This window comes from Sus scrofa, chromosome 1 (genome assembly GCF_054392235.1).
Source record: "Sus scrofa isolate SSC_HxYL_T2T_F1_AM1 chromosome 1, Sscrofa_HxYL_maternal_Yorkshire_Landrace_v2.0, whole genome shotgun sequence".
Classification (NCBI taxonomy): Eukaryota; Metazoa; Chordata; class Mammalia; order Artiodactyla; family Suidae; genus Sus; species Sus scrofa.
In genome coordinates this window covers 31,995,335-32,008,800 of record NC_139383.1, presented here as the reverse complement: position 1 = coordinate 32,008,800, position 13,466 = coordinate 31,995,335, and the positions used below count along the sequence as shown (strand labels likewise).

General features: G+C 36.6%; 1 protein-coding gene across 8 annotated transcripts in view; it reads right to left on the bottom strand.

The window, feature by feature from the left end:
• Positions 1 to 13,466, bottom strand: part of MED23 (mediator complex subunit 23) — a 41,469-nt gene that overhangs the window by 10,713 nt on the left and 17,290 nt on the right. For all 8 annotated transcript variants that reach the window (XR_014803348.1, XR_014803349.1, XR_014803350.1 and 5 more), the window contains 10 exons: positions 13,115 to 13,315; positions 11,130 to 11,273; positions 9,870 to 10,015; positions 8,692 to 8,937; positions 6,182 to 6,324; positions 4,764 to 4,938; positions 3,914 to 4,077; positions 2,017 to 2,141; positions 1,321 to 1,526; positions 1,052 to 1,232 (listed from right to left, as the gene is read on the bottom strand). Coding sequence is in view for 5 of the 8 variants with exons in the window: in XM_021087979.2 (XP_020943638.1) it covers positions 1,052 to 1,232; positions 1,321 to 1,526; positions 2,017 to 2,141; positions 3,914 to 4,077; positions 4,764 to 4,938; positions 6,182 to 6,324; positions 8,692 to 8,937; positions 9,870 to 10,015; positions 11,130 to 11,273; positions 13,115 to 13,315 (1,731 nt within the window). In the remaining 3 variants the exon portion in view is untranslated. The remainder of the gene's footprint in view (positions 1 to 1,051; positions 1,233 to 1,320; positions 1,527 to 2,016; positions 2,142 to 3,913; positions 4,078 to 4,763; positions 4,939 to 6,181; positions 6,325 to 8,691; positions 8,938 to 9,869; positions 10,016 to 11,129; positions 11,274 to 13,114; positions 13,316 to 13,466) is intronic.

The following is a 13,466-nucleotide window of genomic DNA, read 5'->3' as shown; positions in this document are numbered from 1 at the left end:
TTTTGGTTCTCACCTGGAATGTTCATCTTTACTTTTTCAAAATTTAACCCATCCTTCAAAATTCATCAGCTAGGTAAATGTGATCTCTCACTGTTGCCAGGCAATATATTCCCTAACCTCTAAGTTATTCTTTTATTTTATTGATTTATAGACTTACCTTATTTCTCCTACTAGACTATAACCATTCTGTTATCTGTGCTCTACAACTAAGAGGTTAATATTAACCAATTAAGCCCCCCAAATATCACCACTACAGTATTTTTAAAATGTGGCATTTTCCAGCCTGGTTCAGTGATTTTTCTTAAAATTTGACCTGAAATAGACATTAAAGTCAGGAGGAAAAACCACTTGGGGAATATTAGGTGGCTATAAGAAAAATTCAGTTATGGCGTTCCTGCTGTGGCTCAATGGAAACAAATCTGACTAGTAACCATGAGGATGCAGATTCAATCCTTGGCCTCCATAAGGATCTGGTATTGCCGTGAGCTGCGGTGTAGGTCGCAGACGCAGCTCAGATCCTGCATTGCTGTGGCTGTGGTATAGGCCAGTAGCTATGGCTCCAATTCAACAACTAGCCTGAGAACCTCCATATGCTGCATGTGCGGCCCTAAAAAAATAGACCGAAAAAAAAAAAAAAAAGAAACATAAACATTCAGTTATGACTATGGCTACTGAAGAGTACAGAAATGTTTACTAGCACTCTGCAAAGAAATTCAGTGACCTTCTACTACTTCCTGCCTCTAAAAGGAGTCTTTGAGAGTCAACTCAGAGCATCACAAGGCCAAGACCACATCTGTCTTACTTACTTCTATACCTTCTGTGCATGTAACAGAGAAGGTATTCCATACATCCTTACTGAATTAATGAATAAAGAAATTAGGGAATCTAGTTCCTTAGGGAACTGATAGCAATGTTTGACTTACAGTACACATTTATTAAATCCTTAGAAACAATATAATATAGATCAGCATGAGACCCATTAGTCATACACACTGATCCAAAAGAGAATGGGACTGCTTAGAACCTTGTTCTTAAGTAAGTGTATTCTTACCAGGCAGAGAATTAATCTGTCCAGTGTAACAATGTTGTACTTCCATACCATGTCATTAAGAATTTCAATGCACTTGTTGAGTTGCTGACCCCCAGCTGATGTAGAAAATTCATATACGAGGAAATCTGCAAATGTTCTCACGTGGACTACCAAGGCCCTGGCTCCAATTCTCTCTAATACTCTGGAAAACAGAGATTAAAACATAAATTATATTGCTGTATGGTATAATGGATTGCCAAGTAGAATGCAGATCTAGAATTCCGGCTTACCGATAGCCAATCTGATTAATATGATCTGTTTCCAGGAGCATTTTCCAGAGGAGACAAAGGAAGAGAGGAGGAGAGCGTTGTGCAGAAAAGTGGGTAATGATGTCATTTTCATTGGTCATTGACTTCCACTTCCTATACTCCTCCTCCACGTTTTTTTTCAGATTAAAACGGCTTTCCTGAGGTACATTATTTTGTTTAAAAAATGCCTAAAAGGAAGATCAGAAGTTTATTTCAATGGTGGTAGTAAAAAGGGCACTGGCTATAGTCAGGAAACCAGTTCAGTTCTAGGCTTGATCCTGACATTAACACACTGTGGGTGACCTCATGCAACTCAGTGTTGAAGACCTGCATTTCTATATTGGGAAAATACAAAGGCTTGACTAGATTATCTACAAGACTCCTTCCCTAGACTTCCTAAACGGAAATTCTAAGCGAACTTGAATTCAAAGCATCTTCAATCATCTGTTGATACTGCTGCTCATCCTTGCAAAAAAAAGAAGAAAAAAAAAGGAAAAGAAAAATCTATGTACTCATCGGTTACATACTTTTGGTATCTAGTAAGAGGAAGGATTTTTTTAAAAAAGTAAATGAAAGCTAATTTTCTGTGGATGTCATTAAAATTCTAGGATAACACTGTAAATGGGAAGAATAATTTCATATACTGTATACTAATTATGCAAATCAAGACAAAATTACCTGTAGTGGGCCTGGAAAACAACTAAGAGTGTGGGAAGCCCAATTATGAGGTGTAAAACTCATGATGGTCTGAAGTATGTCTTTACACCAAGTTCCCTGAATTGAATCAGAGCCTGTAAAAAAATCTAAACATAAACAAACAGATGTAACCCAGATATAAAATATCATGGCCACAGTTCATAAATTATGTCACAAAGAAAGTCACAAGTGGGTACAGTCAGAGAATTTCATTCCAGTGCCTTCACAATTTAATTAGTTATATTCAACTTAGGACCTACATTCTACTAGTTTATGAATGATTTAAGCAATCACATCAGTAAATATGAACAAAACTGGTGAAAAGGTATTCTAGCTGCCTCACCAAAGTATGAGGGGTATCGAGGAAAAATACTTGTGTAACTGATTATTATGTCAAATTAGCTCTTTTTTCATGAAATTCCAATTTTACTTGAAAACACCTGCCAGAAAACTAGTTATTCAGATTTGGGCATTAAGCACATTTTCTTGAAAATAACAAAGGGAGCCTGTCACTTTAAGAACAAATGACTGCATCTTTTACCAATGGTAAAATTTGAACTTTCAGGTGAAAATTAGAATTTTGGAAAATTTATATATTACCACACATGTAATAATTTTCCAAAATTTAAAGATTTTTTCCAATAAAATTTGTAGTGAGATTAAAAAATTTTCTGATCCTGGAGTTCCTGGAGTTCCCGTCATGGCGTGGCGCAGCAGCAATGAATCCACCTAGGAACCATGAGGTTGCGGGTTCGATCCCCGGCCCTGCATAATGGGTTAAGGATCCAGTGTTGCTGTGACGGAGGTCGCAGATGCAGCTCGGATCTGGCATTGCCGTGGCTGTGGCATAGGCCAGTGGCTACAGCTCCAATTAGATCCTTAGCCTGGGAACCTACATATGCCGCAGGTGCAGCCCTAAAAAGACAAAATAAATAAATAAATAAATAATTTCTGATACTTTATAATGAAATTGTCAACATTTACAAGCTCTACATAACTCAGTAAAACCAACATTTTTCAAAAAACGAGTTCATGCAGTTACAAAATATGCATGAACACAAAATCCATTAAAAGCTCAAAATAGACCAGTGGATTATAATATAGTATAAAGAGTTTACTGATAGGACTTTGGATTCCGCATTTCAACTAACACTTAAGAAACTGTCAATTTTCCAATTTTGTGTTACATGAAAAAAGATTCACAATCAGCTGAAAAAGCTGTTAAAAGATTCTTCCCCTTTCCAACCTCATATCTGTGTGCAGTCAAATTTTCTTTACTTACTTCTACTAAAATAACATTTGTAACAGATATAGGTATAAACAAACATGAGAATCCAACAGCAATGTTCCTTTATATCAGATGCTATAGAAAGGTGCAAAAAATGTAAAACAATGGTATTTCTTCTTACTAAACTTTTGTTTCAGAGAACACAAGCTCTATTTTTCATAAAAATTACATTATTTAAGTTAACATGTTTATTACTTTTATTATTGTTATTTTAAAATGAATCAGGTACTTTAAAAACTCTTACTTTAATATCTAACAAAGTAAATATTTTAGATATAATCCACATAAACAAAATCTTTGGGAACTTCAATCATTTTTTTAAGAGTATAAAGTGGACCTGAGACCAAAAAGCTCAAGAACCATGACTTTAAAATGATGTCAGATGACCAAAAATTGATATTCAACCCAGTTAAAATGGTAGTATGCAGAAGAACTAACATTGACTGAAGTGGTGAAGATATCAGAACAACTGGTTTTTGAGGCACAAGTGAGAAATATCTTTCCAGTATGTTACTCCCTTAGTAATCAGTAGGGACACTGCACACTCTGACTCATCTGTTTCTGTTGGCAGTGGTTGGATAGTCACTGTACCTGTTACGTGAGTTGCTCTAGCTAAGGTCAATATCAAGGCGCGGTTCAGTTCTTCGGATTCCGCTGAGAGCACAGTTTTGGGATCACTAAGGAAGCGTGTAAACTGAGGCTGTACCTCCGAGCTACCTAATGCTGTTATAAGCCTGAGTGCAGTGCTCTCAACACTGAAAGGAGAACAAAAAAAGAAAAAAAAAAAACATGAAAAATTTAAGTTGCAAATAAAATCTAAGAATTAAAGAATTAAATCTAATTCAAGGTTAAACACCATGAGAAAACATGCAAATTATAAATTTCCCTTCCTTGATTATTAAAAAAAAAAACCTCTTCTTTAGTGTGAGAATGAGCTTTGCTTAATTTGTTTTGAAAACCTGAGGTGCCAAATTTTATAGCAAAAATAGTCTAACATTTTTACACATTTGAAAAAGACAGTTTGTAACCTGCGGGACTAAAAAATTTCACTTGGATATACAGCATTTCAAAAATTACATTTTTAAAAATTTGAAATATGTTTTTTCATTTACAAAATCAAAATGATATGATATTTTAATGATAATCTAAAATATATTTAAATCTAGTATTCTAAAGGGCTAAGTCGGAACATAATGTTAATGGCCCTGCCTGGAAGTACCTATTTTCAGTCCAAAGATCCCCAGGCAATGATTCAACTATCTTAGTAAGTTTCTATTTGAAAAGCTGAACTCTACTCCTTTTATATTGGAAATAAAAACTCCAGAAGCAGAGGAGTTTCATGACAAGTGAATAAAAATACTACAAGGTAAAGGATTAAGTTTTGCCACCTCCAACAAAGTTTCTAGTAAATCCAAGGAAAGACAGTCTCAAGTGAGCTCACCAGAGATGGAGCTGGTTCTGGTTTGTTTGTGCAACTGCAGCCAAGGTATGAAGATGACTCAGGAGCTGAACTCTGTAATGAGGCTGAATGTGGTGCATCCGATAGCTGAACATCTCAAGAAGTGTGTGCAAGATCCCCCAGGCATGAGACTTGAAAACAGTTGGCAGAAGCTGACCTTGAGGAACAAGACAAGGTACCAATTAGTAAAAGCTATGTATTAAAAGATATTTGGAGAAAAGTCACATCAAGTAAAAGCCATGCAAAGATTTTGATCATGAACACACACATACACGCACACACACAAATGCACATGCACACATACATATATATATATATACACACAAATATACTTTCCAAATTTTTTCCACAATTTATACTTTAATTATAAGTAAGAAAACCCACATACTAATTATAATACTAAGTTTCCTTTTTTTCTCTGGAAGTTGATAAGTGATATTCAAGTTCATCTGGAAAACTAAGAATTAAGATATGGGAAAAAACTTTCCTCACTTACTTATTTATCTTTTAAATTACTTTTACAAGTTAATGTTCTTAACTTTTTCAAGCATGCAGATCACTTTTTTTTTTTGATTGCATCAGCAGCATGTGGAAGTTCCAGGGCCAGGGATAGAACCTATGCCACAGTTGTGATCTGTGCCACAGGTGCAGCAACACCAGACCCTTAACCTGCTGTACCACACAGGAACTTCTGAGGATCACTTTTGAATACATAAATTGTATCACACCTGCTCTTACTAACTCCTCCCTGCTAGGAAAGTTTAATCTGACTTTCAATTATCTGAGAAGAAAAGTAACCACGGTTAAAATTATACTGTGTTGGCAAAAAACTTAGAATTACCATAAATCAGAAAAACACTTCCATATTGGAGCACAGCTATTATTTAGAACAGCCTAATAACTAGCAGACATTGTAGCTGTCTACTGCAATGCAGGAATGATCCTTTCTTATTGCCAGTCAGGCTTAGTACCCACTGCTATCCTGGGTGGGGCAGACCAGCAAGAGAGGCAAATGGGACCATGGATTTTCACATGGGTACAAGGATCATGTCTGTCTGCTCAATGAATCCCAAACACCTAGTGCAACTGCCACCCTCCTGCTGCCCCCTTTTTTTTAAAAAAACAAAAACAAAAATATAATTTTACTTAAAAAATGCAACCCACTTCCTTGACCCTCTGTGAGGGTCTTATCCTTCTCTTTTGCTTTATTTTTCTCTATATGATTTATCACCTGAAATATTCCATATCTGATTTATTTATTTTTTTGTCTGTCTTCCTCATTAGCAGGTAATCTCTATTAGGGCAGTGACTTCTGTTCACCACTGTGTCCCTAGCAACCAAAAAGTACATGAATTAATAAAAGAGTTAATGGTTAAAAACACCAGAAAGTCCTGCCTTACTGATAAATCCTTTGATGCCCAAAGACTCTATTTCCATGTAGACCAATAAACGGCTGTAAGTTTCCACTAGGGCTGGAGCCAAGGCCACACTGGACTTTGCATGAGCAAGTTTTATCACTCTGGTAGCAATGCTGTGGATAAGGCTGAGAAGAAACAAAAAAGAAAATAAAAATCCATACTTAAATCCGAACTTAAATATATGAAATGAATCAGCTCCATTTTATCACTTAGGTTGTGCAGGGCATGGTAGTGATGCACTGTACAACCTGAGACTAACCGTGGTTTTTATGCTGCTTTTCAATGTGCATCAGGATCCCTCTGCTCACGGAGAAGCAAAATTTGGGCACTACTCATGTGAATATCATTGAATAGTTTTAGTCTGAGGTTCTTTTTCAAATATATAACTAAAGCCATTTAAGAAATTAACTTTTGTTACAGAACTACTTAACAAGTCACTGCTAAGACCCAAATATTAGGTTCTAACAGGGCTTTCCTCAACTTTGCATATGCCAGTAAACTGCGTGTAAAATTCTTTTTTTTTTTTTTTTTTTTTTGTCTTTTTGCCATTTCTTGGGCCGCTCCCGCTGCATACGGAGGTTCCCAGGTTAGGGGTCGAATCGGAGCTGTAGCCGCCAGCCTATGCCACAGCCACAGCAACGCAGGATCCGAGCCACATCTGGAACCTACACCACAGCTCACGGCAATGCCGGATTTCACCCACTGAGCAAGGCCAGGGATCGAACCCGCAACCTCATGGTTCCTAGTTGGATTCGTTAACCACGACGGGGAACTCCTGCATGTAAAATTCTATCACAATGTTTACCATCTGAAAAAGAGCGTGCCCACTTCCCCAACACGCCTTCTTGTTTGACCTATACAGTGTTTAAAGTTTGAGCTAATACTGCTTTTTTGTTTCTTTTTTCTTTTTTTTTTTTGCTTTTTAGGGCTATACTTGAGACATATGAAAATTCCCAGGTTAGGGGCTGAATCAGAGCTATAGCTGCTGGCCTATTCCACAGCCACAGCACTGTAGGATCTGAGCCCTGTCTGTGGCCTACACCACAGCTCAGGGCAATGCTGGATCCTTAACACACTGAGCGAGGCCAGGGATTGAACCTGCATCCTTATGGATTCTAGTTGGGTTCATAATCCACTGAGTTACAACGGGAACTCCCTAAGCCAATATTTAACAGCTGAAAGCCTAGAAATTAAAAAAAAAAAAAAATCCCAATTTCTAGCCCTTTTTAAAAGAAATCTTAGAAGAACTAGCTATGCTAGTGTGTATTTGTACATTACAGATAATAGCCCAAGTGGCAGCACCATGAGTTGAGCCCTGCACACTCCATCACTCCCTCTGTCCACATAGGCTTCCATGTGCAAGGTTATCTGGCTGGCCTTCACACAGCACTATGCATCACTCACATTATCAGCGTGGCTCCTAGGGGCACTTGAGGTTCTAGATTCATACCCAACAGAGCCTTTTCTGTCTAAAATACACAGTCAATACTGGAAAGGTATTACAGTTTTTGCATTCTTGGACTCAGCTATTCTACTTCCAGCAAATTATTTAACAAGAATGGAATTGTGGATAGATAGGTGCAAAGACAGCCATGAAGATAATCTTCACAGCCATGTTCACAACACTGAGACATTGCCAATAATCTTAATGCTCAACAACGTCAAAGTGACTAAACAATCTGATAGAGCCACACAAAAGACTTCTTGGTCATAATTAAGACATACGTTTCTGAAGAGCATTAGTTCTAAAAAAGGTATTTAATTTAAACAAATAATAAAAAGGTGTTTAATAGATTACTATGAGAAAAAGGTGGTTATAAAATAGTTTTGCAGTAGAGAACACATTTTGTAAAAACAAACAAAAAAAACCCCTATAAATTCATGTATTTATACATAGAAAAAAAGACTTAGTTTTTACACACACACACACACACACACAATTTTACAATACTTACAGAGGGTTTATAGTAATTATTATTATTATTTTTTTTAAGTGTTCCAACTTCTCCACACTCTCAACACTTGCCATTCTCTCTCTCTCTTTTTTTTTTTTTTCTTTTTGTCATTTCTAGAGCCGCTCCCACGGCATATGGAGGTTCCCAGGCTAGGGGTCTAATCGGAGCTGTAGCCGCTGGCCTACGCCAGAGCCACAGCAATGCCAGATTGGAGCAGCATCTTTGACCTACACCACAGCTCACGGCAACGCCGGATCATTAACCCACTGAGCAAGGCCAGGGATCGAAACTGCAACCTCATGGTTCCTAGTCGGATTCGTTAACCACTGCGCCATGATGGGAACTCCCCTATGGTAATTATTTTCTTTGGGTTTGTTTGTATATCCTCTAAACAATATTTTTGTAATAAAATAAACCTAAATGTTTTTTTAAAATGTACCTGACCATAAAATTTACACACATAATCATGAAATCAAGTCTATACTATACTGATATCAATTCCCTTACATAGGACCAAATAAATAAAAAAGAACATACCTCATCTTGGCATGAACTGTCAGTGAATCCAGGAGGTTCATTGGTAAGGGAGTAATAGATCCTGAAGCCAAACAGCTCGTTCCAGGAAGCGGTATCCTCATAATTCCATTTCCATAAATAGTTTCTACCAGAGCTCCCATGGGTAATGTAAAACATTCTGAATTCGTAGAATATGCATTACACAGTAGGGCGATCTTATAGTCATTCATCTGTAAACTCTTATTTCTAAGACTTTGCTGCAGGAACCTAAAATTTCAAGTTTCATTAAGCAGAAAAAAATGCAATAATTTCCAGAAAGGTAATTCATATTTAAAAAAAAATTTCAATGCAACTATATACTATCTTCATTCTTATAGATTTCATAATTCCTGCTCAAAACATAGAGTGTTAACACACGTAAAAGTTTAAGAAGCATTTCAGAAAGAAGTAATTATAAGTTAACAATTAATGGTTTTATTAAGTATGTACTACATACACTGCACTAAGATTCAGATAATGAAGAAATAACTCACAGATTCCTGAACTAGTCTTCTATTTATTATCTATTTGCTTAAGTACAACAATATGCCTTCATTTCAGATGTCACTTAGAAAAAATGCTTAAGGGGTCATTTCATAAAATGAAAGTCAGATGTGAAGTCTGACTACCCTACAGTCTCCTATGAAGAGATCTGACAGTCAGCCCTTTCCAGAAGCTCTAGGTGGGAAGTTCAGCTATTCCTAAAACCCTTGACGGAAGCCTAGTCTTATCTGAAAAAGGGCACCTTCTGTGAGTAATCACAGCTTTAGAAATGATGTAAGGGAGCTTGCTGGCCAGATCAGCTCAGTCAACCCTGGCAGCCCAAGAAGTGAATGATATCTCAGTCAGGTCACACTCAAACTCCAAGCACTTAAGAAATTCTGAAACATTTTCCGTTTTGGAAACGATTTCAGCTAAGGTAAAATGTGTTCAATCAAAGATTAGACTTGAAATTATGTATTAATAAGATGGGTTAATCTTCTAGTTGCTTTCTAATGCAAGTATTGATTAGTTTCTCTTGGTTATGACACACACATTAAATATTTACCCTTATCTCTGGTGGATGTGGGAAGAGTTCCATATTTCACATTAACTACTGCAACCAATAGACTCTATTTATTAAATCAAAAAAACGAACTGTTAAGTTACAAACAACTTACTCATGGTGAAGTTTTAGGGAATGAGGTATTGGAATCTGTAGCTTGGAGTTGTCATTTTGGGCTTTTCTGTTGAGGTGAATCCAAATGCAGGTCATTGCAAAGGCATGAGTTGACTGAGGTTTGTTAATGTCAGGAACTGGGATAAACTGAAGAAAAAAAAATTTGCATATTATAAGAAAGTAGAATTAATTACATATATCTCAGCAATCCCATTTCTGCTGTATCTTTTAAAAATATGCTATATAAATTTAGCTCCAATTATTCTTTGTTCAAAAACACAAATCAGAAGATCTAATAGCTATCAAACATTGAAACCATTACCAGATTGTTTTTAACTGCCAATAAAATAACAGAAATCTACTGGTATTTAGTCAAGCTTTTCCCACTGCCACAAAGCATTCACAATCATTAAATTTTTATTCTTTAAAAATTAGGAGTTCCCTTGGTAGCACAGCAGGTTAAGGATCCAGTGTTGTCACTTCTGTGGCTCAGGTTGCAGATATGGCATGGGTTCAATCCCTGGTTCCAAAACTTCCATGTGCTGAAGGTATGGCAAAAAAAAGAGACGTAAAAATAAACACATCACTATGAAATCTTACTGAATGTGATAACTATGAATACACAGTTTCTAAAAGTCATATATGTGCTTTTCAAGAATGCATAAAATTTAAGAAACACGTGATTTAAATGAGTAGCATTAAGCATGAGGATGAAATGACATGGATGTCTGGGATTTGCTTTAAAATTATTATTTATTTTACATTTTTTGTGCATTTTAAAATTCCCATAATAAATATTTCTAAAAAATGGCTATCATCAACATATACCGTATTTTACTCAAACACCTTACATAATAAAACACTAGGGCAACAAACTTAATTGGCAAACAACCAAAAAAAGTTATTAACAGACACCGATGTTGTATGGTCATTCAATATGTATAGATGAAAACAGTTTTATGCTTTTTAAAACTGTAAACCTCTTTAGAATGTAGAGAGCTTGCCATATTAGATGTTTGATAATGATTTAAGATAAACTTCAAAAATAACCTAGCTAAATTTCTTCATTTTTCATAGGAGTAAACTAATGTCAAGCAAGAATGAATGTCCATCCTGTGATCACAGCTATCACAAAAACTGGGAGAAGAACTCAATTCCAGATTTCAAGACCTGTGCCCTTTTCACAAAAATCACACTAAAATCTTTAAACATAAATTAGACAAAATTCTAATCAGGTTGTTAACTATTAAGTAAAACTTACTTCTTTTTCTGGGTACAGAAGATCAAAGAGCTTCATGACAGGGAGAAAATCAGCTAGCGCATTTTTCTGAATACTTCCAGAAATGAATTGTAAGAGAACCCACATCAGGTGATCTCTGCCTTTAATCAGTCCTCGCCCTGCTAACTATAAAAGATGTTTAAATACACAGCTACACAGCTAGTTAAAAAAAACAGATGTAGTGAAGTTTAAAGAAAGAAAAAAGGGAGAGAGAGAGAGAAATCTTGCTCTCAGAAAGTTAGCATCTAATGCTGGCATTTACTAACTACTCAGTTTCCATTCAAGGCACACCCAGCAAAACCATTTATTTATTTATCCCAATTTCTGCTGTACAGCAAAGTGACTCTGTCATACATAGCCATTATATGTATGTTCTTCTTTTAAATGTTATTTTCCATCATGGTCTATCCCAGAGATTGGATATAGTTCCCTGTGCTATACAGTAGGACCTTACTGTTAATCCATTCTAAATGCAATAATTTGCACCATTAACTCCCAACTCCCAGTCCATCCCACTCCCTCTACCCTCCCCCTTGGCAACCACAAGTCTGTTCTCTACGTCTTTGAGTCTGCAAAGCCTTTTAAATTATTTTAATATTATGTTTTCTTCCTGACCTCCAAAATAACTATACATACCAAAAACTAAATGTTTTAGAACATAATAAGTCTACCATGTGTGCATGTGAATCATGTTTAATACGGTAACATTACTAAAAATATTCCATTAAAACACAAGGAGTACTTTATTATACAAAAGCGTTAAAAAAATTTTTTTTAACTCTACAAGGACTGGTTATCAAAACACTTTTCCTGGTTTCCTGTAGATTATATCAGAAATCGGTGGTGATGATAGGAGTGGTGGGTAAGTGGTGACTGAAAGGATTTTAACAACTCTTATGAAAACATTTCCCCCAAATAATCCAGGCTATAGAGATGTCATAGCTATAACAACACTTATCTTACTCCCACTGAAGGTGGCTAAAGCTTTATGCCTAAAACCAACCCTTCCCACAAACTCACTCTTCTACTCGTATTCCCTGTTTTGGATTTACTGTCCTCCTCTTTCATTCACTCCCAAAGCAGAAACCAGTGAGGGATCCGAGGCTCCTGTAACTCCCTCCGTCACCTACTGTCAACCAAGTCCTATTCACCTCTCAGCATACTTGCTTTCTGGCTCCTCCTCTCTGTCTCGGTTTAGGCCTTCCGCATCCCTCAACCCAGACCATTCAAGAGCTCCCTTACTAATTTCTCTGATTTTGGCTCCATTCATCTCTACATCACTGTCTTCGTACATGGGGTCATTAGCAGTAATTTTTCTAACCTGTATTTGAGGATGTCATTCTCTTCCTCATTTGCTTCCTAAAGCAAATTTGACTCCTTAGAATAAACACAGGGCCAAAGAGAGTTCTCCACGTCTGGTCTTGCCTTCCTGTTTTCCTCATCTTGCCAAAACTTCCCATTTTATATTTTTCTCTTCAGTTATCAAACGTTTCTGTCTCTTTTCCAAATGATGATCTTATTTCTATGGAAACACTTTTATATCTGTTCCTCTTGGCAAATTTCTACTTGTCTTTCAAGTCCCAGTTTTAAGATCCCTTCGATAGTCATTCCTGATGTCTTTAATACCTATTCTCCTTCATTCTTTTTGCAAGGAAACATGCTTCCATTATGTGAACTATTACCATCAAGTCATTTATACCTATATCTTCCCACCAGTAAGGAGCTCTCTGAAGGTACTATACTAGTGCCTTTTCATTTTGTATCCCCTGGTCCTTACACTGTGAATACGTAAAATGAGTAAGTGAATCCAGTTTTTATAGTGACAAGAAAGTGAAAGGTAAATAAACCCTAAAAGCACTGAACAAAATAGAAATCAGCGCTCAGACCTCCACTGGTAACATCCACAGCAGCCTAAAACATACTAATCAACAGGGAAAGTAGCTCTGACAAAAGGTTTCTGTTCTTACCTTCTGATGAAGAGAAAGGACCATATGAGGAAAACTTGCAAACTGGAAAAGCACAAAGAAAATGAGCTGACTTGAGAGATGCTGCCACAGGAGTTGGCTTGTTCCCCCATCATCAAACTTCTCCTCCGTCTCAGATCGCTCCATGGCATAAACTACCAGATCCACCAACTGGTCCTCCAGCACTGGGCAGCGCTGCTTGTGCTGTAGGGCAGAGATTAAATACAGTATTCCAAAAGCCTCCCGGTTAGTTTTAGAAGTTACCAGTTAGTGGGCATTAATTGTAACAAGAGGCTGAGAAGCATGGAATGAAGTTGAACTTAGAAAGTTAAGGTTAGATTTAGTCTATTAAAGC